Genomic DNA, 27500 nt, shown 5'->3' with positions numbered 1-27500 from the left:
TTCAGCTTCTCCCTCATCGCCGCAATGTTGCATCTCTAGCTGTCTTCTACCACTATTTTCATGCTAACTGCTCTTCTGATTTTGCTAACTGCATGCCTCCCCTCCTCCCGCGGCCTCGCTGCACAAGACTTTCTTCTTTCTCTCACCCCTATTCTGTCCACCTCTCTAACGCAAGAGTTAACCAGTATTCTCAATTATTCATCCCTTTCTCTGGTAAACTCTGGAACTCCCTGCCTGCTTCTGTATTTCCACCTTCCTATGACTTGAATTCCTTCAAGAGGGAGGTTTCAAGACACTTATTCATCAAATTTTGACCACTGCTTTGACCCTTTCATGGGACTGGCATTTCAGTGGGCATATTTTTTTTTTATTGGATTTTTGTTGCCCTTGGCCAATGTCCTTCCTACATAAAAAAAAAAAAACACTTACGTAGACGCTGAGGGTGTCAATGTTCTTCAGCAAAGTGTGTTCTTTCCTGTAGCTGGTGGTCATGGCGCGTCTGTCTGGGCTGGGGGGGATGTATGAGTACGCCACGCCACTCACACTCCCTGGATAGAGAGAGGGAGTGGATAAATTAACGGATGGATGAATTAATGCACTTATGGATGGATGGGTGGGTGGGTGAATGGGTGGATAACTCAGTGGATTAGTAGATGGATAAATGGTGAATGAATGAATGGACTAATGGAAGGATGGGTGGATGGATGGATAAATGATAGGGTAAGTAAATGAATGGATGGATAGATAGGTGGATTGATGGATGGGTGGACTGATAGATGATGAATGAAGGGATAAGTGGATGAATGAATGTGTAGCTAAATGAATGAATTAATTAATGAATGGACGGAGAAATGAATGAACAGATGAATGAATACATTAATAAACATAAGATAAATTAACGAAATAAATCAGTAAATAAAAAAAATCGGTAAGTGAATGAACGAATGAATGAATGAATGAACAAATGAATGAAGGAGTGACTTTTAACCACCATAACAAATAGAGTCGTAAATCAAAGTGAAGAACTGAGAAGGATCTTTAAGGATTTCAATGGATCTTGTTGGATTTCAGCGGATTTCAATGGATTTTATTGGATTTCAGCGGATTTCAATGGATTTTAAAACGGATTCCAAAACACAACAAACATATCACTTACATTCTAGAGAGAGAGAGAGAGAGAGAGAGAGAGAGAGAGAGAGAGAGAGAGAGAGAGAGAGAGAGAGAGAAATTACACTACATAAAAATAACGAAAGAAAACAAAAATCGCTAAAAAAAATACGTACCTCTGAGTTGAATTTGAACAAGAATAATGGAAGGAAAATTGATGAAAATTGAATAACTTAGTAGACTTTACACCTCCTTCGTCTCTTCCTCTCTTCGTCAGACTGAGGGAGGTGAACAAGTCTGTCGCCTGTGTCTGATAAGCGATATTGCTTCCTTATCTTATCGTTTCTTCTCTTTTTTTATGCTCGTACCTCCAACAGACTTGCCACTAACCACAAAATACATCTAGTTCTTCAGTTTTAACAATTAGTTTTCTTTTTAATTATCTTTTGTAGGAAATGACTTGTTTTGTTTTGGAAATGCTGTTTTGTTCATATTTGTGTTTTTGAACTCAAACAAATAAATAAGTAAATGAATAAATAGGTAAGTGATATTGTTGAAGATATATAGATAGATGGATAGATAAATAGATACGTAACTATATACATATGTAATTAAATAAACCTGAGCTTTAAATACCTAAATAACTAAACAGATAAAGATATGGATATAGTTGTAGATAGAGACAGATAAACAGATAGAGTTTGACAGGCGCATAAATAACTAAACCAAATAAATAAAATAAAAAAATTTGAATTCATAACATACACGTTAATTAGTTACTCAGGTAGACGTACATACAGACAGACATACAGACAAACATTTATATCTTGATTATTTTATCTGAAAAGAATGAAAAAAAAAAGATGATTGAAGTGTAATAACTATTGCACGACTGAGTGAAGAGGTACAGGGAGATAGTGAGAGATAGAGTGAGTCAGTTCTTAATTATCTCTCTGACATGGAGAAAAAGGGAGAGGTTCAGGTGAGAGAAGGGAGGGAAGGAGAGGGAAAGAAATAGGAGAGAAGGGAAGATGGAAAGATAGAGATGGAAGGAGAGAAGAGAAAGGGAGAGATGAGAGGAAGAGAAATGGAAGTAAGAGAATGAGATGAAAGGGGAGAGAGAGAGAAGAAAGAGAGGAAGGTGAAGGAATGGTTGAGAAATGGAGGAATAGGATTTTAGGAGAGGCTAGCAAGATTCTCTCTCTCTCTCTCTCTCTCTCATTTTCTTTTCTTTTTTTTATCTCATATTTTATTTTCTTACTCTTTTCTTATTTTCCTTCCTCTTTCAATTTTTCTCTTCATATTAATTCAGCTTATTTTCCTTAATTCTTTTCCTTTCTCTAAAAATGAATGAATGTACAGATTGGTGTATGAATGAGTGAATGAATGTATGAATGAATGTAGATTGGTGTATGAATGAGTGAATGAATGGATAGATTGGTGTATGAATGAATGAATGAATGAATGGACAGATTGGTGTATGAATGAATGAACGAATGAACAGATTGGTGTATGAATGAATGAATGAATGGACAGATTGGTGTATGAATAAATGAATGAATGGATAGATGGAAGAGTGAATATGTGTATAGATGAATGAATGAATGAATGAATGAAGCAAAGGTAAAAACAAACACACTATTTTTCTTCTTTAACTATTTGATATATATATACACAATAAAAAGCAAAATTGTAATGCTTAATTCAAACTCTCTTCTTTGTCTTCTTTCTTGCAGTTCAGTTCATCTCATTCACAAAAAAAAAAATCTAAAAAAAATAATAAATAAATAAATAAAAACTCGTACACAAACTGACAAATTGATGTACACTTGAAAACTCTATAGCACATACTTTCATCTATACTTTCATATCGTCTATAGTACCTTGCTGTCTTTATGTTGTCGAGGGTAAAGGAGGGGTTTAATATCGTACAGGTCTGACGGGGGTTTAAATAAAAAAAAAAAATTGAATAAAATAAAAAGATAATGCAGTTTATAATAATAGTTGCTATCACATGTCTGAAGAAATGCTATGGAAAAATGACCTCACGTTAGACATATACTCACTCACTCACTCACTCTCTTCTCACACACACACACACAGCCTTCCCCTGTATATTACTGGTTCAAATTTCTCTCTTCTGTCTTTACCAATCTTTGCCACGGTACAAATGTTACTAAATTGTTACAAAAAGTGCCAAAGTTTGCTATCCTTCCCGTCGGACTACGAGGATTTGGTCTTCTGTTACAATCTACTCAAAAAATGTAGATGTGGCAGTTTTTTCTGGAGTAATCTAGTGAAAAGTTGTTGAAATGGTTTGTTTTCTAGAGTAATCTACAGAAAAGTTGATGAATTGCTTTGTTTTCTGGAGTAATCTACAGAAAAGTTGATGAATTGCTTTGTTTTCTGGAGTAATCTATAGAAAAGTTGATGAATTGCTGTTTTTCCTGGAATAGTCTACAGAAAAGTTGATGAATTGCTTTGTTTTCTGGAGTAATCTATAGAAAAGTTGTTGAATTGCTTTGCTTTCTGGAGTAATCTATAGAAAAGTTGATGAAATGTTCTTTTCTGGAGTAATCTACAGAAAAGTTTATTTTTCTGGGGTAATCTACATAAAAGTTATTAACTTATTATTTTCTGGAGGAATCTACAGAAAAAAGTTGACCTTTCAGGAGTATCACAGAAAAAAATAACATGATATTCATTTCTTGAGTAATCTAAAGAAAAGTTTATGTAGGATATTTATCTGCAGCAATCTACAGAAAAATTATACCTGGAGTAATCTGGTGGAAAAAGTTGAGATTTTTCTGGTGGAATCTACAGAAAACAACGTTTGACAGACTGATATGGAAGTTTACATGGGTGTTTTCATGATTCTGGCAAGAGTCTAACATTACTCTACCTGATCAACAATGAAAACTCACATGAGAGGCTGACTAATTATCCCAGACTGAAAAATGAGAGGCGAGTGTGAGGATACAAGCCTGACTCTGCTGTGCATGATGTGAGGGGAACACAGAGGGAGCAAGGGAGCTACACTTTGATTTGGTGAGAGCGAGGCACGGCGGAGAGGTTCATAAGTTTGTACAGGCAGGATATCTGTTTGGCACTGGCTCAGCTGGTAAAATCACCCATGCAGATTACGCTTGCTGTTTGAAAGACTCGGTTGGCTCTGTGTGGCAATGTATATCTAGGGTATTACAAAGAGGCACCTCTGTAATGAAGAGAGACTTGATATCACAGATGAGGCTGACATATTCATCACGTGCTTCCTAACAACGCTGCGTCACGTCGTGTTACTCTATATTTACATTATGTCTCGCTAAGATGTCACCAAAGTACAAGTCTTTTCATACAAAGCCTCAGCACTGCAGCCAAAGTGATAAGGTTTAGCCATCAGAGGAGGACCTGTCAGTGTGTTCACCAGGACACTGCTGCCCATGGGTGCTGCAGGCCCACCAGGCAGTGCTGTGTCTGCCACGCCTGCCTCAGCCACTACACCTTGGGACACACACTACACACGGCTCGGCACTCTCAACACGCTGCAACAGGAATACTGTCTCCCTACACACACCAATCATTCTCCTAGTCACCATTCTGAATAAGTCACAATATATACAGAAGTAATGAGGGCTTGAAAATAAGCCCCGGCAAAACAAGAGCCGCCACTCGGCTCTCCTCCGGGAGTCCCACGTCTGCATAAAAATAATGTAAACGTTTCAAAACAATGTAGAAATGGAAAATGGGACTCCACGCCAACACGACGAACCAATCACACTTGCCTCTCAGTCTGTGGGTGCCGCAGCACAGGCCGAGGCACCGACGGGCCACCCCACACACACTGCCTTGTGAATCATGCTGAGTCAGGAGCTGGGCTGCCTCCTCACACACTGACTTCCCTCTAACACGTACAGTAGAAAGAACCTGTGATGAGGATGCCATCCCACCAACACAACAAAACACCTCAGAGCAGTGAAGAGTAAAATGTTTATCTACACTTAGAACACTGTACTTGCCTCCCTGGCCTGTACTGAACCTTGCAAACACTGTGGTGGTCAATCCCCACCAGTGTGCTGGGTCGCAGCACCACCACACCAAACAAGTACACAAACACAGTTATTCCCTCACCCTAGCACATCCTAACACTGCACCACACCACCTGCTGTGTCACCCTGCCACAAGCCGACACCCCTGCATGGCTGGCTGGCTCACACAACACTGAACACTCACAGCCCACCACTTATCCACCACTCTCCATCTAGTATTATGCTGCCTTGGAAGACTATCAACGACCTGGTTATCTGTCCTGCCCTGCCCCTAAGGACTATCCATACCCAACACTGCCCTGTGACTCACTATTATGCTGCCCTTTTAGACCCATGGACCTCAGCCTGCCCTGCCCTGGCCTGAGGCCTGCACACAATGAAGAGCCCATGTTTTGTACTACATGTTCAGATAAGGCTGTCACAGAATGGTCCTCCCTGGCATACCACTAAGGCTGGGCGGTGACGCAGAGATTGGCGCTCTAAGCATACGGCTAGGAAGAAATGTACAAATAAATATGTACTCAATAAGTTAATTCGCTAGTAGAAATAAGTATGTACAGTCTAAGTGTTGCCGGCCTCAGACCAGGCGTTCGTAGAAGAGCAGGTACGCCTGGGCCTTCAGCACTCGGTCAATGTTCACCTCGGCAACGTAGGTGTCCGACACGTGGAACCACCGCCCCGCCTTGATCTCCTCCTCAAACTCCTGCAGGGTGTGGGGGAGGCATCAGTCAAGCAGTGCAGTCATAACAAAGACAAAGGGTTATTGTGACCTTTGACAGAGGAATAGATGGGTAATTTGAATTTTGATGTATAGTATAAATTAATGTCCTTTCTAACACCCACACACATACACTGACACAACTCTCTAAACTACATATCTATACTCATACCCTCACACACACACACACTTACACTCTCCCTGACACACTCACACCCTCCCAAACTCACACACCAAGACATTCACATCTTTCCAGACCCACACACTTACAACCCCACCAAACAAGATCCACACACCAACACACACACACACAACCTGTCACATCCAATCACTTACACCTTTCCAGACCCCACACACACACACACACACACACACACACACACACACACACACACACACTTACACATTCCCTGACCAACACACACACTCTCCTCTATGCCCCACAAACCTACACAAAGACCTTCCCAGACCCTCTCTAACTCACACACATCCTCGCTCTCCCACACACCTGCACATTAGTTGCATTATTCCTGGGAGAAGCCTTCAGGTCATTATGGAGAGTGCCGGATGACGCCTCAACCTTCTCAGCCATCTCTGCTACCAGGTGGTCAATCTCAAACTGGCTGGAGGGCTTCAAGTTGAGGTACTGTCGGTTTGTGTGGTTTGGGTCCAAGGGTCGGGAACGAACGTAAGCGACGTAGTGGCCAGAATTTAAGCGACCTGAGTGCTCCACGACGCTGTAGAGGCCGTAGAGCACCTGTGACTGCCCCTGGGACATGTTGCCGAGCCCCTGATGGAGAGAGGGTGTGTTAGAATAGGGTAGACAAGTAGACAGATGGGTTGAAAAAGGGAGGCACACAGGAAGATATGGTTATGATGAGGGCTTGGTAAAGAAGATGGGGAGATAGTGTGAGAGAATGGGATAAAAAAAACTTGATACACAAAACAAAAAAATAATTAAATAGACAAACCACAAAGAAAAAACAACAAATAAAAAACACCAGATATACAAAAGAAAAAACCCACAAAACAACTCAATAAATAAATAAATAAATAAATAAATAAATAAATAAATAAATAAATAAATAAATAAATAAACAAATAAATAAAAAATAAACAAAAAACAAACAACACACACACACACACACCACTGCAGCACCTCCAGCATACCACACTCACCAGGGAGATTGAGGAGGTGAAGGGAGCGAGGTCCAGCACAAGGGGGAACTTGACATAGCGGTTCACTTTAGTCAGGTTGAAGCCCATGTGGTGAAATCTCTTGAGCTGCAAAGTAAGCACAGCTGGCGGGGACAGGATCAGCATCTGCTTACTGGCGTTGCTCTTCACTGAGTCCTTCTGGTCGTCTGGGGTGGGGTGAGGTTAGGTTAGGTTAGGTTAGGTTAGGTTAGGTTAGGTTTTGTTTTGTTTTGTTTAGTAAAGTTAGAGCAGGTTATAATAGGATAAGGGTGGTTAGGTTATATTAGGTTAGGTTTGGTCTGGTTTCGTAAAGTTAGAGCAGGTTATATTAGGATAAAGTGTGGTTAGGTTAGGTTAGGTTTGGTTAAGTAAAGTTAGGTTAGGTTATATTTAGGATAAATGTGGTTAGGTTTGGTTAGAAGCTTTGATCAGATTTAAGTTTGGTTACATAAGTTTGTTTTGGGTTAGGTATAGTAAGGTGTTCAATTAGGATAGGTCAAGTTTGCTTAGGTTAGGTTGTTATGGTTAAGTTAAATTTGGCACAGTTGTCCTAAGTGAAGCTAAGATTTACAAAACTCTTATAAAATAATTTAGATATACACTACATACACTTACATCTCTGTATTATTCCACAGCTTCTATTAATTCCCTTTCATCTCTTTCTATAATTCAATTTTCTACCAATTCCCCCTTCACTTCTTTCTGTGATTCTACTGCTCTATCAATTTCCCACTCACTGTACGTGTCCCATTCATTCATCAATTGCTACCTGGGTGGAGCTTGTTGTGTTGCTTGGTGCAGTTCTCACAGGTGATCTTGTTGTTGCCGGTGAGGAGCTCTGGCGCAGTGAAGTGAGTGAGGCAAGACATCACTGAGCACTCCTGACTCCTACACTGGTACCTGCAAACACACAGACACACACACACATTTAATACTTTTGCTGATATGGTTGTCCTTCCTTAAACTTCCTAGCACTGTAAAAACTGTTTGCATGGAGACACCAGTGAGAAAAGAGGGAAAACAGAAGGTAATGTTGTCTTTTAAGCTACAAAAATGTTTAAGAGATAGAACAAAAAAATCTAAGTTGTAGGCACTAAAGAAAATTTGCCTACCAGTGAAAGAATTAAGCTCCTGAACTCCCTAGCTGCTTCTGTATTTCCTCCTTCCTGTGGCGTGAGGGAGGTTTCAAGACACTTATCCTCAAATTTTACATGATCCATTTAGACCTTGCTTTACAAACTGATGCTCTTAGTTGTCCTTTTAACACTTTTCATTGCCCTTCCTCTGTCCACTCCTTCCATGTAACTCAATGATCTTTCTCTTTCCAGTAAGCTAAACAACTGCACATGATGCCAAAATAAAATAAAATAAAATAAAATAAAATAAAATAAATAAATAAATAAATAAATAAATAAATAAATAAATAACAATTATTATGAACCTTCCCCTGTCCATTCTTTCCATGTAATTCAGTGATTTTTGTCTTTCCAGTAAGCTAAAGAACTGCTCATGATACAAAAATACCTCAAAGAACACAAAAAAACACATTATTTAACAATAAGGTTTTTCCTGTCCACTCCTGCACTACCCATATCACTCATGGTTACTTTCGTCTTTCTAGTATTGGGCAAGATACAGAAATAACCCAACAAATACAAAAAAGACACCTTATTTAACTATGAACCTTCCCTGTCAACTCTTTTCACCTTTCCAGTACACTACAGAGTTGAACACAACACAAAAGCACCCCAAATGAAACAAAAAAACAGTCCAATTAACTGTAACTCTTTCCCTATTAACTCTTCTCATCTTTTAAGTAAGTTACTGAGTTAAACAGAACACAAAAATAACCCAAATAAGACAAAAAATGCCCCCACTAATCAACTATCAACCTTTCCCTATCCACTCATCCGCCACCCTCCAGCCAGTGGCTCACCGTGGGGCAAGAGTGGTGAGGCTGCGGGCGATCCACTCCTGCTTTGACTTCTTCAGGAACTTGGCCTTCTTGATACTCTCATCCTCCTCCTCCTCCAGCTTCTCATTAAAGGTATGCAGTGTCTCTGTGGACCCTCGCTTCTGGCTGGACCTCTGGGTGGTGTCCAGCAGGCTCTCTTTGCTGCAAGACTTACGCCGGATCTTCAGTTCCTTCACCTTCAGGCACATCTCATCCATATGTGCCTGGTCCACTGGTACCTGAGGGTGTTAGGTGAGGTTACAAGGGTGTAGAGTGAGGTTGGAGGTGTGTAGGGTCATAAAACTGAGCACTATGACTGGTGTGGTTCATAGGAGGTTAAGAAAAGGTACATCACATCTATATTCACTTGGTTTACTGGTATCTGAGGGTGTTAGGTGAGGTTAGACAGGTGTGGAGTGAGGTTGGAGGTGTGTAGGGTTATAAAATTGAGGACTATGGCTGGTATGGTTCATAGGAGGTAAAAAAAAGGTACATCACATCTATATTCACTTGGTTTGCTGGTTTTTGAGGGTGTTAGGTGAGGTTAAAGGGATGTAAGAAGTGTGGAATTACAAGCAGATTATTCTGGTGAAGGGAATGAAAGTGAAATGCTGGTATAAGATATCAAAATAGGAGAAAAATAAGGATACTTTTTCACTCCAACCCAGCCTGTCCTACCTCCACACATGCCTCAGACCCCACACCAAAATTCCTGAGCCCCCCATAGCTGACAAGGAGGAGGCTGACGGGATAGCAAGACAGATACACAAAAGATATAAGGGTCTTTTTCACTCCACTCCTTGCAGCACCTTCTTACATGCTTCAGACACCACCTAAATTCCTAAGTCCCCCAGATGAGTAGAGAAAGACACAGACAAGAAAGAGGCAGGGAGGAAATGAAGACAGGAGCAGCAGAAATACGGTTTATTCTCCACTCTAGTCTAGCTTGTAATATCTCCAGCCAGAACTGAGTCTCCAAGCTGAATAGAGAAAAACATACACAATAAGGCTGGTAAGAAACAAAGACTGATGCATGAGAGAAACCAGGGTCCTTTATCACTCCAATCCACCTGGTCCTACCTCCTCACATACCTTGTTCTCCATGTCAAAGTTCCCGACAGTCTCCCCGCTCGATATAGAACACGTGTCCCCTGTGGCAGTGGAGGAAGCCTTGCCACTGGTGTTGGTGTTGTCAGATCGCAGGGACACGTTGTCAGCGCGTTCCTGTGGGAGTCGTTTGGCCATGCACTAAAACACATCTACTACTGGAAGCCTCAGAGGACGTGCATCTCTTGAGGTGTGTGTGTGTGTGTGTGTGTGTGTGGAAGGAAGAAGCATGGAAAAAACAGGGTATAAAGAGCAGGATACACAGAAGAAAGGAAGAAAAGTAAGGAAAGCAGGAAAGGAAAGAAAGGATAGGATAAGGGAAAGAAAGAGGAGATGGGAGGAATGAGAGTAAGGAAAGGAGGAAAGGAAGAAGGGAAATATAAATAGATAAGCAGAGGGAAGGAACAAAGAAGATAAGGACATAAGAATATAAAGGAGACAAGTAGGTAAGAAGGAAGAGAAGAACAGGGAGAAGTAGAAGGAAAGAAGAGCAAAAGAAAGAACAGGGACTGAGAGAAAGAAAAGAGAGTAGAGGAGTGTAGAAAAGATAAAACAGAAAATGAGGAAGGATCAGATTTATAAAGAACACTGAACACTGCTATAGTTAAGTTGATCTATATTCTAAGGCAACACTTGACTGAAGGCAGCTAAGAGAGGTCAGTTGTCTACCTCCATGCAAACTTTAACACTCATAATCACAGGTGACAGTGAAAGAGAAGTGAACAAAGAAGAAGGGACAGTCTTGGAAGAAAATACAAAACACAATGATGAAGGAAGTAACTAAGAATAGCAGAAAGAGAAAAAGAAAACAATCCGAAATACCTCAAAAACAGCGACAAAAATATGAACTAAGACAAACAGAAAGAAAAAGAGAGAGAGAGTGAGAGAAAAAAGTGATATACAAAACAATAAGATAACTATCAACACTAAACAATAGAAACTCACAATCCACAGGTCCTGGCAGCAACATCAAACCCCAACACACCACAAGAGCAGGGCCAGAAAACTTGAGATGAAAAACGTATCTAACAAAACACGAGAACCAAGAGAATGAGAAAAAAACGAAAGGAACTAACTGTCTGAGACTCCTGGTAATTTTCAAGGTCATCTCCAGTGTCCAGGCCATTGCAGTCTTTCTCATAGGGGGTGAAGTAACGCTCGGATGTCTCAGAAGCAGAGTTGTAGTTGAGTTGGTCACTGGAGTAGCAAGTGTTGAGATATCTGAGGGAAGAAGACAGTGTTAGTGGGAGTCTTATGGCTTCTTTCTGTGTCTTGGTGTTCTTTTTTCTTTTTTTCTTCCTCTTCTCTTCATCTTCCATTACCTTGATCTCTATTTCTCATTGCATCTGTCATTCAATTCCTTCATCTGTCTCGCTGTCTCTTCATCTCTCGGTTCCTCTATCTGTTTCTCCATCTCCCAGTCCCTCCATCTATCTCTCAGTGTTTCCATTATCTACCCATATATCTCAGTTTACCTATCTCTTCATCTCTTATCCTCTCCATCTCTCCACTCTGTTTCCCTGTCTCTTTACCTCTTATCCCCTTCACTTCCTCACTATCTCATTCCTTCATCTTTCCATTCAGTCCTTCCATCTATTCACCTCTCCATCCATCTCTCTATTCCCCCTCTATTTTACCACTATTTACGCCATTACAATGAAAGAAGCACTCCGGTAAAATTATTAAGGTACTTTCTGGTGTAAATATAAGATACTGCAAATTCATAGGCTTATCAAACCGCAATGCAAAAGTAAGTACCACACACCAGTACCACACACCAGTAGTTTAAGTTAAGTTAGGAAATACAGAAAAGAAATGCACACAAAAATTCAAGCCAGTCAGAACCAAAATAACAGAGTGAGGGATTAATAAACTGACTGACTGACTGGCTGACTGACTGGGTGATTTTAAGGTTAAGGGAGAAAGCTGAAGGGGAAGCGATGAGGTGTGGTAGGGACATTACGAGTGGACAGGAGGGAAGATCGGCTGGCATTGGGAAATTAAGACAGGTTAGCCACAGTGTTAGATGTCATCTGAAATTTGTGTGTGTGTGTGTGTGTGTGTGTGTGAAGGGAATTACTGGATAGAGACAAGGAAAGAATAAGGAAAAGTTTGGAAGAGAAAGAGAAACTTGAGGAATCTTGATAATTGGACAGCAAAAGACAAAAAGAAAAGAAAGAAGCTAGAAGATAAAGAAAAGAAGCACAAAATCTTATATAACGTGTGTGTGTGTGTGTGTGTGTGTGTGTGTGTGCGCGTGTGTGTGTAAGAGTATGAGAGTGTATGTGTGTATGTAGAAGTATGTGAGTGTGTGTGCATTCGTAAAAGTATATAAACGTGTGTGTGAGTACATGAGTGTGTGTATGTGTGTGTGAGTGAGTGGCCACCCAACTGACCTCAGAACACGGCAGTAGGGGGAGAGATAAGGCCCATAGTAAGGGACCAGCTGAAAACTGCAACACAGAAACACAACAAATTCTTACTACCTCACCATTCCATCTCCTCACACCACCATCACCACCACCACCACCACTACCACCACCACCACCACCTGTCAGTCTAGTAACATCTTTTGGTGTGTGGCATTGAGAGATTGAGGAAAGATCTATTGTTCTATCATCCATCCATTCTAAAACACTTCTGTGTCACACCCCCACTAAATTCAAAAGGCTCTAGATGAAGTTACACAGGTTTTTAAGAGTGTTTTTATGGTTCCAGTGACAGATTAACAAGGTTTCTGCAATACTAACAGGAGAAACACTCTTGAGAACCTGGCTAATTATCTCTGTGGCCTTTGAAAATAGTCGTGATGAGAGAGCAGAGCATTTCTGAATGTGGGTGTATACCTGGCAGGGTTTATGCTCTACAAGGTTAGGTATACACATTTGATGCTAATATTTTGGTATGTCACTTAGGTTGAGATAATCATACTAATCTCTTTCAGTATGATATAAAAATATGGTTATTGTACTAATCTGTTGAAATACTATGAGGAAATGCAGGTATCTAATGGGAAATGTTACAAAATCTACAAGAATCATATCAATCATTTCAAATACTACAGAGAAACTCAGATCACTAAGAACATTACAAAATCTACAAGAAACATACTAATCATTTCAAATACAACAAAGAAACACAAATAACTCAGACGAATGTTACAAAATCTACAAGAATCGTACCAATAACTTCAAATACTCAACAGAAACACAAACAACTAACAAAAAAAAAAAAAAAAAGCTACAAAAACTATACTAATCCATTACTATGCTACATAAATACAGAGGCCCTTCAGTGAGAGGACCCAGCCATACATAAGAGAAACCTGCCAACAAATATCTAAACTGTAATGTGAGGTTAGGAAATGAAAAAAAAATAAATAAATAAAATAAATAAATAAATAAATAAAAAATATAAATAAATAAATAAATACATAAAATAAATAAATAAATAAATAAAAATGAATAACAATAATCATAATAATAATAATAATAAATAAACAAAAAAATAATCTACAACAAATATACTAACCTCTTAATATACTACAATACAAATAATTTCATAACAACAACTAGAGTGAACCGTTGAAGCATGAACCACTGACTCACTTGTAATAACTAAATAACAATATGACTAGAATGAACCAGAGATTTGTAACAGCTAAATAACAAAGAACTAATGAACTGCTGAAGAGTGAACCAGACTCACTTGTAATAACTAAATAACAACAAATAACTAGAGTGAACCAATGAAACAAGAACCATCGACTCAGTTGTAATAATTAAACAAACAAGTAACTACTGAACTGTGACTCAAATTGTAATAACTAGATAATAAATAACTAGTGAACCACCAAAGAGTGAACCACTGACTCACTTCTGGTTCAGAGCAAGACCGTCGTTGCTGCCTCGGGTCTCGGTCTCGGACTGTTCCACCACAATGGACGGCTGCCGTGTGTTGTGGTACTTGTGCCGCACACGGTCTGAGTCTGTGTTGTCCTCTATGTCCGCATCACTTGTCTCTGTAATGTTGTGTGAGGTTAGGTTAGGTTAGATTGTCATGTTTATGTTCACTATATATCTATGTGAGGTTGGGTTTGTTTGTCATTTCTAAGTTCCCTATTTATCCATGTAAGGTTAAGTTAGATTTGGTTGTCATGTTTTGAAGTTCACAATCTATTTATCTGAGGTTATGTTGGATTCAGTTATCAAGCTTTTTCTTTTAGGTTCATGTAAGCAGTGTTAGGTTAGGTTGTCATGTTTTGAAGTTCGTAATATATCTATCTAAGGTTAGGTTATCATGTTTAAGTTCACAATATATCTATTTTAGGTTAGTTAAGGTTAGGTTATGATGTTTAAATTCACAATATATCTATCTGAGGTTAGGTTAGGTTGGCAAGTTTTTCTTTAAGTTCACAATTTTTCTGTCTATAATTACATTTAGTTATAATCTATAATCACATTTATTTATCACTGGATGTCGCACAGATTTATTTGTTATTTATTATCAAGTCCATAAACTTACAACTTCTAACCCTTCTCTCTCTCTCTCTCTCTCTCTCTCTCTCTCTCTCTCTCTCTCTCTCTCTCTCACCTGTGGATGATCCTTTCTTCTTGGAGCTTCCTGCATCACTTTCGTTATTTTTACTCTCACTCTCCGTCTCCTCTGAATCCTCCTCCTCGCTCTCCTCCTCCGTCTCCTCCTCCTTTCTCATCTTCTCATCCTTGCTGACGTCCTTCTTCTCCTGGCCGTTCCTGTGCAGGGGGCCGTCGGGCTTGTCTTGGCCCCCTAGAGAGTCGTCCTCCTCATCCTCATCAACGTCATACTCGGAATCCTCATCGCTGCCTCCGTCATCGCCACTCTCCTTCTGCCTCTCCACTCGACGCGCTGCCATTAGCTTCTTGAATCTTGAACTCTCTCCGCGTTTCGTTTCCTGGCTGGCCGAGTCACCACCACCTGCCCTCTGACTCTCCATCCTGGCTAGGTCCTCCTGATCCCCCACCTGGCTCTTCTCTGTGGTGCGTCGCTTCATCTTCTCACTCTTGCCCGTGTCCTCGTCCTCATTGTTGGGTCTGATGCAGGAGGGGGCCAGACTGCCGCCCTTCCCCTTCCCCCGTCCCTTGTGCCCCCGCCGCTGCTTCTTCTCCGCCTTCTTCTGCTTCTTCAGCTGGTGCTTGGACAGGCTGCTGTTGCCGCTGTGGTTGCTGGTGGTGGTCAGGTTGCTGTTCACGTTGTTCTGGTTGCCGCCCGCAATGCTCGTTGGCCGCCCAAAGCAGTCGAACACTGTCTCGTCGTTGATGTTGTTCTTCTTTGGTTTGCCCTGAGATGGTTGTTGTTATGGGTTAGTATAAGGTCTGTGTTTTTGTGAAGGTATTTGCTTGCACTTATTTGTGTGTATTGACTGTACTGTAATGTAAACCTGAATGGTCAATTAAACTAACTAGCTTACTTGCTGTGTTTCTGAGGAACTTCCCTAAACCAATACACATATTTGGGGAAAAACAAAGTACAACTGAGAGCATGGATGTGTCTCTGAGTGACTCCAATCAAAGAAAAGAAACATTTTTGTGGGTAACTTCATTGCATTTTGAGAACATGTCTGCATTTCTGGAGGACATTCCCTAACACAAAACAAATATATTGATTCCTATTCCAATTAGAGACATGAAATGAAGTGGAGTTTGTGGCATCACCAGAAGACAAGAGAAGAATGAAGGAGACACCGTACCTTCTCCTCATTGATGGGCAGCGAGAGGTCCATCATGGGCTCAAACACCTGGGACGACCAGTGGCACTCCTCACAGAAGACTGAAACAGAAGAAAAGCACATGAACCATCAGTACAGCAAACAGTGATACAGAAAACCCCCATGTACTCAATAAAGACATGACAAGCAGACCAGTAGGTGACTATGGGCAGTTGAATAACACACACACACACACACACACACACACACACACACACACACACACACACACACACACACACACACACACACACACACACACACACACACACACACACACACACACAAACTTTTCCTCTTCCTCTCTCTTGAAATGGAAAGAAGCAGCCACTTAATGAATACCATACCATACTTTCCCCTTACATACTTCCCCTTACATACACCACTTATAGAAATCCAACCTCACTTTTCCAGTGTCCCCTCACACACCTGAGAACCCCAACCTTGCACACCACTGAAAAGAAACCTAACCTAACTTAACCTAACCTCACATTCCTGCATCCTATCACACACCACTTAACAGAACCCCACCCCTGAGCACCACTTAATAGAAATGTAACCTAATCTAACCTAATGTAACTTTTCCATCATCCCCTCACCACTTAAAAGAAACCTAACTTAACCTAACTATTCCAGCATCCTTTCACACACTGCTTGACAACAGAAACCCAACTTTGGCACACAACTCAACCAACCTAACCTAAACTAAACTTAACTTAACCCAACGTTACCTAACTCACTCCCACACCCCCCACACACTTACTGGTACTGATAAGCTGCCCCCCAAAGATCTGGTCAACGATGGTGTGTGTGGCCTGCCTGCCGTAACCCTTGATCATAGTCTTGAGCCGTGGACTGACGCTGTTGGGGTCGGTCTTCTCGGACAGAGCAAAGGCCTTGAGGATGGCTCTCTTGGCCCGCAGGATCTCCTCATTCCTGATGGCTTCTAAGAGGCAGCGCAGGAGTTCATGGGCGTCCTGCTGTTCATATCCTTGGAACTGAGTGCTCTTCTTGCAGATCTGAGGAAGCAGGGAATGTGAGCAGAGGAGGAGAAGGAGGAAGGAAGGAGGGATAGAAAGGTGAGGATAAAAGGATAGGAGGAAGGGGGAGAGAATGGGGAGGAAGAGAAGAGAGGAGAACCATTGGAGAAGGATGCAGATAAGAGGAGAGATAAGTGATAGAAGGGAAGAGTAGGCAAAGGTGATGAGAAGGAGGAAGAGAAGAGAGAAGGAGCATTGGAAGAGGATGAGAGATGGGAAGGCAAAGGAGGGAGGGTGAGTGAAAGAGTGGAAAGTGAGGAGAAAAGGAGAGAGAAGGGAGAGATGAGAGGTGACAGAATGGAAGAAAAGTGTAGATGAGGTTAGAGGAGAGAAAGAGGGAAAAAAAGTAGAAGGAATCAGAGATCAGAGAACAGTAAGTATGAAGGTAAAGAGCAAAGAGAGAGAGAGAGAGAGAGAGAGAGAGAGAGAGAGAGAGAGAGAGAGAGAGAGAGAGAGAGAGAGAGAGAGAGAGAGAGAGAGAGAGAGAGAGAGAGAGAGAGAGAGAGAGAGAGAGAGAGAGAGAGAGAGAGAGAGAGAGAGAGAGAGAGAGAGAGAGAGAGAGAGAGAGAGAGAGAGAGAGAGAGAGAGAGAGAGAGAGAGAGAGAGAGAGAGAGAGAGAGAAATGGTTCAAAATACAACCAAGAATATTATCCTGAAATATCAACACAAAATACATAAAAGATGGTAAACAACAATAACAATAATAATAACAGCAATAATAATAACAGTACCCTAAAATAGACTAAATTGCACTACTATATAAATCAACAAGGAAAAAAAAAACAATAATATTTAAGTAACAGACTATGCAACTGCCACTACTTATACACTGAGGCAGCAATAATAGTAACAGCAGTAGTAGCAGCAGTAGTTAAGGGGGCTACAGTGACCTACTGACGGCTAAGAGAGACTGACAACTTACTGAGGCATCCTGTCCGTGTAACTGTTGATGAAAATAGTTGAGTTAACCCCGGAAATGATGGATATGAGAACAGGGGGGCAAAGAAAATGTAAGAGACAGGAACAGTGTTAAGAGTGGGAAGGTTAATACAGGAGAATGGGCAAAAATATGAAAAAATAGTTGAGTTAGCCCTGGAAATGATGGATATGAGAACAGGAGGGGAGTGAAAATGTATGTGATGGGAGCAATGTGAATGTAGGAAGGTTAATACATAAGAATGGGCAAAATATAAAAAAGTACTTGAGTTAACCCTGGAAATAAAAACAAAGGGGTGGAAAGTGAAAGACTGTCCCCCCTAAAAAGACACATGGCCATGACAAGACACATAACTTTCACACACACACACACACACACAAACATCATACACACTTAGCCCCTTGACAATGATAGAAGAGAGAAAATACTCCTACAATCAATAAAATAAAGAGAAACAAACTAAAACAAAAAAACAAAAAAGTGAAACAATAAAACAACACTTAAATAGCCACAAACTTTCACATCTCCAACCTAATTACTGACCATCTATGAACACCTGTGGCTCCCCTGCTCGCCTGTCACCTGTCCCTCACCTGGCCAAAGAGGTAGCCTGGGTTGAGGATGTGGTTCTTGCCGACAGAGTGCATTTCCTTCAGCAGTGTGGCCGTGGCGAGAGTCAGGCCGCCCCCTCAGGAAGGTACAGGTCTAATGGTTTCTGTAGGCAGGGAGGAGTGAGTGAGTGAGTGAGTGAGTGACTTATTTATTTATTGACTGACTGACTGACTAAAATGATTGACTGAAATGATTGTAGGATGATTAATTAACTGACTGACTAACTGACTGATTCACAACCACCTTCCTTCCTCCTCCTCCTCTTCATCCACATCTATTTTTGCACTACCATCCTCTTCTCTCCTCTTCCATACCTCATCTTCCCACAATCATCCTCTTCTTTCTGCTCTCCATAACACATTTTCACACTACCATTCTCTTTTGTCCACTCCTCTCCCCTACAACCAATCCTTACACATCCACCCTCTCCTCTTGTCCTCCCCACAACTCACCAGCTCCACATCATCATCATCCTCATTCTCTGTCTCCCTCTTCTTCTGCTTGACTCTGCCGTTCTCCTGCCTCACTTCCCCGTTGAGGCCCAGCCGGGGTGCCTTGGAGCGGCCGGGTAGGTACACTCGCTGGCCACTCTGACACTGCAAGTCCAGCAGCTGCGTGAGGAAGTGTGTCTGGGAGAGACTCTGCATCACTGAGTTGAAGAAGCAGGTGTTCCCAAGGTTGCTGAGTCCCTGGAATGTAAAGGAAAGGTTGTGGTGTTTGGTGAAGCTATGAGGGGATGAATAATATGAGTGTATGCTAAATAACAGGTTGGATTAACTAACAGGGTGAGATATATGAATGTAATAAAGATGCTGGAATATAAAGGGAAGGTTGGTGGTGTTCCTGTGGGCTTAGAATGTAAATATATGAGACTAACTTGTAAGAATCTAGAATGGCAATATATAAAATGGGCTAATAAGAGAAGAAATATCAAAATAACTGTTTCTAAGATTGCTTTGCACCTGGAATACTAACATAGAAGTTTAATGATACTTCCCAGGGTTTAGAATGTAAATAATTCAGTCTTGAATCTCTACAAATAGAATTAACTAGCAAGGCAAAAAAAAAAAAAAAAAAAAAAAAAAAAAAAAAAAAAAAAAAAAAAAGGCAAGGTTTGGAAGTAACAAGTAATGCTAACCTAACCTAACCTAACAAGCTTAACCTCATCTGCTAACCTAACCTTACCTAACAAGCTTCACATAATTTGCTAACCTAACCTTACCTAACAAACTTAACCTAATGTAACCTTACCTAACAAACTTAACCTAACCAAATCAAATGCAAACTTATCTAACAAACTAACAAAACTAAATAATCTATTGCCACTTGACCAAACCAAAGGAACTAATACTAACTAAAACAAACTTAACCTCACTAACTATAACTTAACCTAACCTAACTAAACACACCTTTACTTTAGGCAGGGAGGCGAGCACACTGGCCTGGGCGTTGCGTTGATTCTTCGCAGCCTTGGAGTTGTCATCAAAGGAACTGACGGAGCCCTTGGCCACCGTGATGGACCCGCACTCACCCACGCTGGAGTACTGCGATGAGTCTATGGAATCAATGGTGAAGTCAAAACAGGTGACCGATCTAGTTTTCTGAGGCATTTCAACGTCCTTCCCTCACAAAAAAAAAAAAAAAAAAAAAAAAAAAAAAAAGGATTGTGACAGAAAAAAAGGAAAAGAAAAAAGGTGATAGATCAAAAGAAGAAACGAAAACAGAAAGATAAAGTGAAGAAAACTGAAGAAAAAGTGACAAAGAAAAGGAAACAAGAGAAAAAAGACAAAGAAGAAAATACTAACGAGAGGAAAATAACTAAATAAAAGAAATAAAAACAAAACAAAAGTAAAAAAAAGAAAAAAAAAAAAAAAGGCATACAAGAAATAGGAAGGAGGGAGGGAAGGACACCTGACAGGAGCCAAGCAGGGCACCAGACTGGCAGACAGGGCACCAGACAGAGAGACAGGCACTCACTAAGGGTGGGGCGGTTAGAGGAGGATCTGCGGGGCGCCATGTCCTTCTGTCTCTTGATAAACTCAACTACCTCGTGGAGTTTCTTGGAGCTGGTCTGGTGCACCTCGGAGTCACACTCGTAACACCTGGAGGAGGGTAGGTGAGGGGGTTTGAATTTAGATTAGGTTAGGTTAGGTTAGGTTATGTTTCGTTAAGTTACATTAGGTTAGGTTAGCTTATGTTTGGTTAAGTTACATTAGGTTAGGTTAGGTTACATTATGTTAGGATAAGTTAGGTTAGGTTACATTAGGTCAGGTTTGAATTTGGTAGGTGTGATAAATGTCTGAATTCAGGTTGTTAGATTTGAATTTAGATAGTGTGATGATGGTTTGAATTTAGGTTAGGTTTGAATTTAGGTTTGATAAAGGTCTGAATTCTATATCCCTTCTCTTATTTCTCCTACTCTTACTCCTCCTCCTCCTTTTCCTCCTACTGTTATACCTTCTCTCTTACTTCTGTTATTCCTCCTCCTCCTCCTCCTTTGGTTATTCCTTCTCCTCTCCTACTCCTCCTGCTATTCCTTCTCTCCTACTCCTCTTATTCTCCTGTTTCATGTACACTTACTCCTCCATCTCCATCTACCCCTTCACCTCCTCCTCCTCCTCCATCTCCATCTATCCCTTCACCTCCTCCTCCTCCTCCTCCTCCTCCTGGTACTGCTGCTGCTGCTTACCAAACATTCCAGGCCTGGGTGTTGAGGATGAGGCAGTGTGGGTCAGAGTGGGGGCGCCTGAAGTGCAGGAGGGCGTGCTGTTCCTTAGTATTGCGGTCACAGCCTTGGTGGCCACAGTAGAGACACAGCCAGATTACCGGTACATAGTTATCCTGTGGGTGGTGAAATGGGAGGAGATGGGAGGCCTGCTGTGTTGTATTGACTAGTGAAGTGGTTCATAGACAATACTACTACTACTACTACTGAGTTAATCAATCTCTACTCTTGTCAAAACACACAGGAGAGGTGGAGTGCATTGCTGAAGTGATGAGAAGGGAAGTGGTTCATAGACAATACTACTACTACTACTACTGAGTTAATCAATCTCTACTCTTGTCAAAACACACAGGAGAGGTGGAGTGCATTGCTGAAGTGATGAGAAGGGAAAAAAAAAAAAAAAAAAAAAAAAAAAAAAAAAAGATGGTTTGGTCATGTAGTAAGAAGGGAAGACCATGAACTGATTAACTAAAAGAACTTGCAGAAAACCAAATGAGGAAGATTGAATGGGAGAAACTGTATAAACTCACTCACACACACACTCACAGTCACCCACCCACTCACTCACTCACTCACTCAACACATACACGCACAATCACCCTCTCAATCACTCCCTCACACACGCTCACACACCACCAGGCACTCACCACAATAGGGTTGGGCGCCTCGTTCAGCCCCGAGCAGTGACCCTTGCGGCACTGTGTACAATCCCCGATCTGCTGGCCCTGCTTCAGTGTCTTCTTCACCTGGCCAAAGTTGACGGACCGGCTGGCGTGTCCACAAGCCTTGGAGTCTGTGGAGGCAGGGAACAGGTGAAGAAACTGGGGATGCACTGCTGAGACAGGTGAAGAATCTGAGGATGTGTTGCTGTTTCCTTGTATTCTAAATCTGGTAGAAGTTTAGTATTGATGTACTGTTAAGAGTGACTAAATATTTCCTTGTTGTATTCTAAACATGACAAAAAATGATGTATTGCTAGGTATGGCTAAATATCTTATGTTTGTATCTTATTTCATTAAGGGTAAGGGGAACCAGTGTGTGCCATGAGGCCTTACTGTGGCATCAGGACTGGAGTAGGTGCAGGGTAAGGAAGGGTCTCATTATGAAGGGGCAGGGGTGAACCAGTGTGTGTTGTAAGATTTGAGAGGCTGTAGTGTAAGTTATTTGGGGATTCAAGTGGTAGTTTAACAAGGATTCTAGACACACACACACACACACACACACTCTCTCTCTCTCTCTCTCTCTCTCTCTCTCTCTCTCTCTCTCTCTCTCTCTCTCTCTTTCTCACACACACCCACAATATTATGTAAAAAAGGATAAGGAAACGAGAAGAAAAAAAGAAAAAAAAACCAGGAGTCAAGAAGCCTTACTCTTCACAAAAGAAAATGCACACACACACACACACACACACACACACACACACACACACACACACACACACAGTCACATGTCCAGCCACACACCACAGAGGCTAATGAATAATAATAATAATAATAATAATAATAATAATAAAAATATATAGTTAAAATAGTAGTATAACTGATAACAGTACTGCATAATAGGATATATAATAGTAAATAGATAGTAGAGTTTATAATGGATTAGTGGATAGAAGAAGAAGAAGAAGAACAAGAAGAACAAGAACAAGAACAAGAACAAGAAGAAGAAGAACAAGAACAAGAAGAAGAAGAAGAACAAGAACAAGAACAAGAAGAAAGTGAGGAGGAGGAAGATGGGAGGAAGAAAAGATTACAATAACAAGTACATTCTCTCTCTCTCTCTCTCTCTCTCTCTCTCTCTCTCTCTCTCTCTCTCTCTCTCTCTCTCTCTCTCTCTCTCTCTCTCTCTCTCTCCCGAAATAGAAGGCAGAGAGCCACTTAGCAAGGGGTCCACTTAGCAGTGTTCTCCCACCACCTGAGTCACCAATATACGTGAGTCACCCCTTCAAGGAATGCGCCGAAGAAAACGAAGATTATTCCTTTGAAAAAATAAACTTATCCCAGTTAATATTCACTCTTACACTGCTTCATACATATTTTCCCCTTGCACAAAAGAGGCACATTGTCACATAAGAATAATAAAATAAATAAATAAATAAATAAATAAAGGTTGGTGCAGGAAGCCATCAGGCCCACAAGAGGCAGTCCCTGTATGAAACAAGCCTATTGATTTCCACCTGTTATCGTCATCTATATATTTGTCTAGTCTTTAAAACCTCACTAATGACTCGGCACTAACAACCTGATGACTGAGACTATTCCATTCATCTAACACTATCCGAGAACCAACTGCTTAACAAGAATGACCCCAGTTAATGATATTCAAGCGGTTTTCAAGAGTTTAGTTATCACTGTACACATCTAACAGGCTCTAGCGGAAGTCCAAGGATGCTTTTGTGATTCCATGGATAGTTCAACAAGAATTCTACAATATTAACAGGCTCTAGAGGAAGTTAATAGGCTTTCCAAGGGTGCTTTCAAGATCCCATCGATAGTTCAACAAGTACTCTGCAACTACAACCGTGAGAGAGAGAGAGAGAGAGAGAGAGAGAGAGAGAGAGAGAGAGAGAGAGAGAGAGAGAGAGAGAGAGAGGGGCACTTCACAACACTGGCCAGGCTGCGTAACACTTCCTATCACACACACACACACACACACACTGACACGGCGCAACATATCAATGACCTTAGAGGTAAAATTAGGCCCGTGATGAGGAGGAGGAAGGACAGGAGTGAGAGCATGAGTGATATGAGGAATGGGTTATGGCGAGGAGGAGGAGGAGGAGGAGGAGGAGGAGGAGGAGGAGGAGGAGGAGGAGGAGGAGGAGGAGGAGGAAGGGGTGTCTGGCAGGGTACCAACTTACCATACCAGACCAACTCACATACCCTCTTCCTCCTCCTCTTCTTCCTCTTCCTTACCTTGCCTCTATTTCCCTGTCTTGATTCTTCATTCACCTCCTCCTCAACTAATTTCTCTTCCTAATTAATTCTTCCTTGGCTTCATTCCTCGTTCTCCTCCTCTTCTTCCCCAATTCATTCGTCTTTTTAACTCTCTCTTCTATTTACTCTTTCTTCTCTCTTTCTCCTCTATCCTTATTCTCTCTTAGGCCTTCTATCCTCTCATTTCTTCAATCTATCCATTTTCCATCTCAACATTTCTCTCAATCTCTTTATTCTCCCATATCTTCTATTCTCCTCTATTCATCTACCCTTCCTTCTATCCCTACCTACCCATCTCTCCATTTCTCTACCCTTCTTTCTACCTTCTTGCATATCATTCCATCACCTCTCTGCTCTCCTCCCCATGCCATTCCTTCCCCCTATCGAAAATAACAAGGGTGGGTGGGTGGGGTGATGGGTGGTGGGTCCCCTGGGAGGCTAAATAAAAACACTATAAACCTTAACTTGTGTCACCCTGCCTCCCTGCTGGACTTAAGCCCCTCTTGCATGTGTTTGTCTGTATGTGTGTTTGAATGCTTTGTGATTCTTGTTTGTTTTGGGTTGGTTGGGAGATAGAAGGGGAGATGGATAGTGATTGGGAGATAGATGGATTGAGGGGGGATAGATAGAATGGTTGGAGAATAGATAGATAGAGATGGAGATAGTGATTAGGGGATAGATAAAGGTGTAGAGAGAAATAAAAAGAATGGTTGGCTAAAATAATTCGCTTCTCTTTCGTATTTCATGTAAGAGGTAAAAATATAAATGACAAAATAAGAGTATGAATAAAAAATAAATAAATAAATGAATGGTAAGGTAAAATAAAAATGATACTAATTAAAACGAATAAATAAATAAAAAAAATACTTAATTGGCTACATGTAAAATATTTGCTGTAATAAAACTGATTCCTTTTAAACTGACTATTAATACCTGACTACTTGCCTTATGTATTAACACCACACTATCTACGTCACTGGGTCTCAAAGGAGGGTGGGGGAAGCGAGCATAGGGGAGAGAGAGAGAGAGAGAGAGAGAGAGAGAGAGAGAGAGAGAGAGAGAGAGAGAGAGAGAGAGAGAGAGAGAGAGAGAGAGAGAGAGAGAGAGAGAGAGAGAGAGAGAGAGAGAAACACGGAAAATCAGTCTTAATACAAAGATGCAGGTGTTATACCCTCCCTCTGTCTATCTATCTATCTTATTCTTTCTATCGTGGCACAGTTGCGGAGGGGATTGAGTGGGTGGCGCAGGGAGGAAGGGTGCTCCAACTGCATTGAACCATCTTTTGGGGAGGAGCTTGTAAAAGGTTGAGAATTCCTGATCTACACTATCACACTACTGGTATTCAGTTTACAAGTATATGCTGGCTGAGAATTAACAAGAAATGTATATAAATTTTCTACACAATTTCACTTACCATTCAGTTAGACTCCAAAAACACTCCACCAAACACTTCTTCCACAAACCACTCTCTTTTTCTATCTTTTCATTGTTATTTTCTATATTTCCTTTTTTTTCACGCAAACACGAACGCGCAACGGTCACGTGATCTCAAGCAAAGCGTAAATAAAGCCGAATTCCAAGAACGCATTATCGAAACAATAACAAAACCATTATCAGCTTAACCATATAAGGTTATCAGTCCTTCGTTAGGTTAGAAATATAGAGAAATTAATCGCTTATAAGACTTCACTGTCAAAATAAAGAAATGTTTCCAGCGTAGCCATGTAGAGTTGACAATCCCTCGTGACGAATTGAAATATAGACAACTAAATCGCTTATAAGACTCCACTGTCACACTCCACTGTATGTGTGTGTGGAGTGTGGAGTGGAGGAGTGTCTGGAAGGTGGAAGGTGGGTGGACTGCGGCAAGCAACTGACGCTTTCTTCTTAATACTACTCTCCCTCCCTCCTCTCCCTCCCTCTCTCTCTCTCTCTCTCATGAGCGCTCTAGTGAAAAAAAGAAAAAAAAAAAACGTACACACACACACACACACACACACACACACACACACACACACACACACACACACACACACACACACACTCACACGCGCACACACGCACACGCACACATGCTTCTCTGTGGATTCCTCGTGTCACCAATCCCCTAAGCTCTGGGTCACGTTTACACACACACACACACACACACACACACATACACAGGAATTAGCACTCAGGTCTTTTACGGAAGCTTCGCCAGCGTGCGCGTGCACGTGCACACACACACACACACACACACACACACACACACACACACACACACACACACACACACACACACACACACACACACACACAACTATTAATATAATTATTGTTACTATTATGATTATTATTATCACTACTATTATTATCATTATTATTATTATTATAAAACCAAAAACTCGCAAAGATCAGGAAGAAGAAGAACAAGAGGAAGAGGAGGAGGAGGAGGAGGAGGAGGACAAGGAGGAGGAGGAGGAGGAGGATTAAATTCTAATACGCCACAGTAAGGTCATATGGTACGTGAAAAGAAGAAGGCGAAAACGAAGAAGAAGAAGAAGAAGAAGAAGAAGAAGAAGAAGAAGAAGAAGAAGAAGAAGAAGAAGAAGAAGAAGAAGAAGAAGAGGAAGAGGAAGTTAGTAGGTCTAGGTGTCAGTGGGGTAAGAAATCCGTCCTTTGTTGACAAGAAGTAACTGAGAGAGAGAGAGAGAGAGAGAGAGAGAGAGAGAGAGAGAGAGAGAGAGAGAGAGAGAGAGAGAGTGGGTGACAGCAGAAAGCAAATACGGTGACAGGAACACAGTAATTTCTCTCTCTCTCTCTCTCTCTCTCTCTCTCTCTCTCTCTCTCTCTCTCTCTCTCTCTCTCTCTCTCTCTCTCTCTCTCTCTCTCTCTCTCTCAGGTCCCCAAGCGGAGGTGCCCAAAATAGAGTGATAAACAGGACCACCACCACCACCACCACCTCCCTCAAGTTCTCCGTGGCGCCATCAATCCGTTTTCTGTCGTCATTCCTTCATTACTAACTCAAATAAACCACTTTCCGTCACAAGCACTGAATAAAAACCCAGAAATAAATAAATAACGAATAAAAGAATACGTGATGCAGAGTAACAATAACAACAGCGGCAATAAAGATAAATATATAAAAGGCAAATCTAAGTTCACACGCTTCAAGTTTAATTTATCGTATCTTGAGTTCGGAAAAGATTTAGTTTTACCCTCGACTTACAGAAATTTTGGGGACTACATAAAGTTAACGAGATTATGGTACTCTATGTATTCTTAAGGGCTTCGTGGTCTTATCCTAACTGCTTAAGCACGCCCCTGTGGACGTTACCATGGTTTTCAAGAGTTTTCCTGATTCCAGTGGTAGTTTAACGAGAATTCTTAGCTTCG

At 41.2% G+C, this 27500-nt stretch overlaps 2 protein-coding genes across 2 annotated transcripts in view; both read right to left on the bottom strand.

Annotated features, from left to right (window-relative positions):
- LOC135093775 (uncharacterized) overlaps positions 1-1444 on the bottom strand; it is a 5646-nt gene extending 4202 nt beyond the window's left edge. The window contains exons 1-2 of the mRNA XM_063993385.1: positions 1284-1444; positions 430-548 (exon numbers count right to left, since the gene is read on the bottom strand). Of these exons, the coding sequence (XP_063849455.1) occupies positions 430-492 (63 nt within the window). The 5' untranslated portion in view covers positions 493-548; positions 1284-1444. The remainder of the gene's footprint in view (positions 1-429; positions 549-1283) is intronic.
- Positions 1445-2748: 1304 nt separating this feature from the next.
- LOC135093470 (ubiquitin carboxyl-terminal hydrolase 16-like) overlaps positions 2749-27500 on the bottom strand; it is a 47255-nt gene continuing 22503 nt past the window's right edge. The window contains exons 4-22 of the mRNA XM_063992750.1: positions 21837-21982; positions 21154-21305; positions 20442-20566; positions 19874-20019; positions 18880-19153; positions 18446-18540; positions 17838-17858; positions 16639-16894; positions 15858-15937; positions 14723-15449; positions 14006-14150; positions 12526-12582; positions 11206-11350; positions 10115-10246; positions 9005-9261; positions 7838-7968; positions 7051-7235; positions 6380-6661; positions 2749-5856 (exon numbers count right to left, since the gene is read on the bottom strand). Of these exons, the coding sequence (XP_063848820.1) occupies positions 5731-5856; positions 6380-6661; positions 7051-7235; positions 7838-7968; positions 9005-9261; positions 10115-10246; positions 11206-11350; positions 12526-12582; positions 14006-14150; positions 14723-15449; positions 15858-15937; positions 16639-16894; positions 17838-17858; positions 18446-18540; positions 18880-19153; positions 19874-20019; positions 20442-20566; positions 21154-21305; positions 21837-21982 (3482 nt within the window). The 3' untranslated portion in view covers positions 2749-5730. The remainder of the gene's footprint in view (positions 5857-6379; positions 6662-7050; positions 7236-7837; positions 7969-9004; positions 9262-10114; positions 10247-11205; positions 11351-12525; positions 12583-14005; positions 14151-14722; positions 15450-15857; positions 15938-16638; positions 16895-17837; positions 17859-18445; positions 18541-18879; positions 19154-19873; positions 20020-20441; positions 20567-21153; positions 21306-21836; positions 21983-27500) is intronic.

The sequence above is a fragment of the Scylla paramamosain genome, chromosome 43 (assembly GCF_035594125.1).
Source record: "Scylla paramamosain isolate STU-SP2022 chromosome 43, ASM3559412v1, whole genome shotgun sequence".
NCBI classification, from domain to species: Eukaryota; Metazoa; Arthropoda; class Malacostraca; order Decapoda; family Portunidae; genus Scylla; species Scylla paramamosain.
Note: the sequence above shows the minus strand (reverse complement) of the source record. Positions and strands in the feature narration are given on the sequence as shown.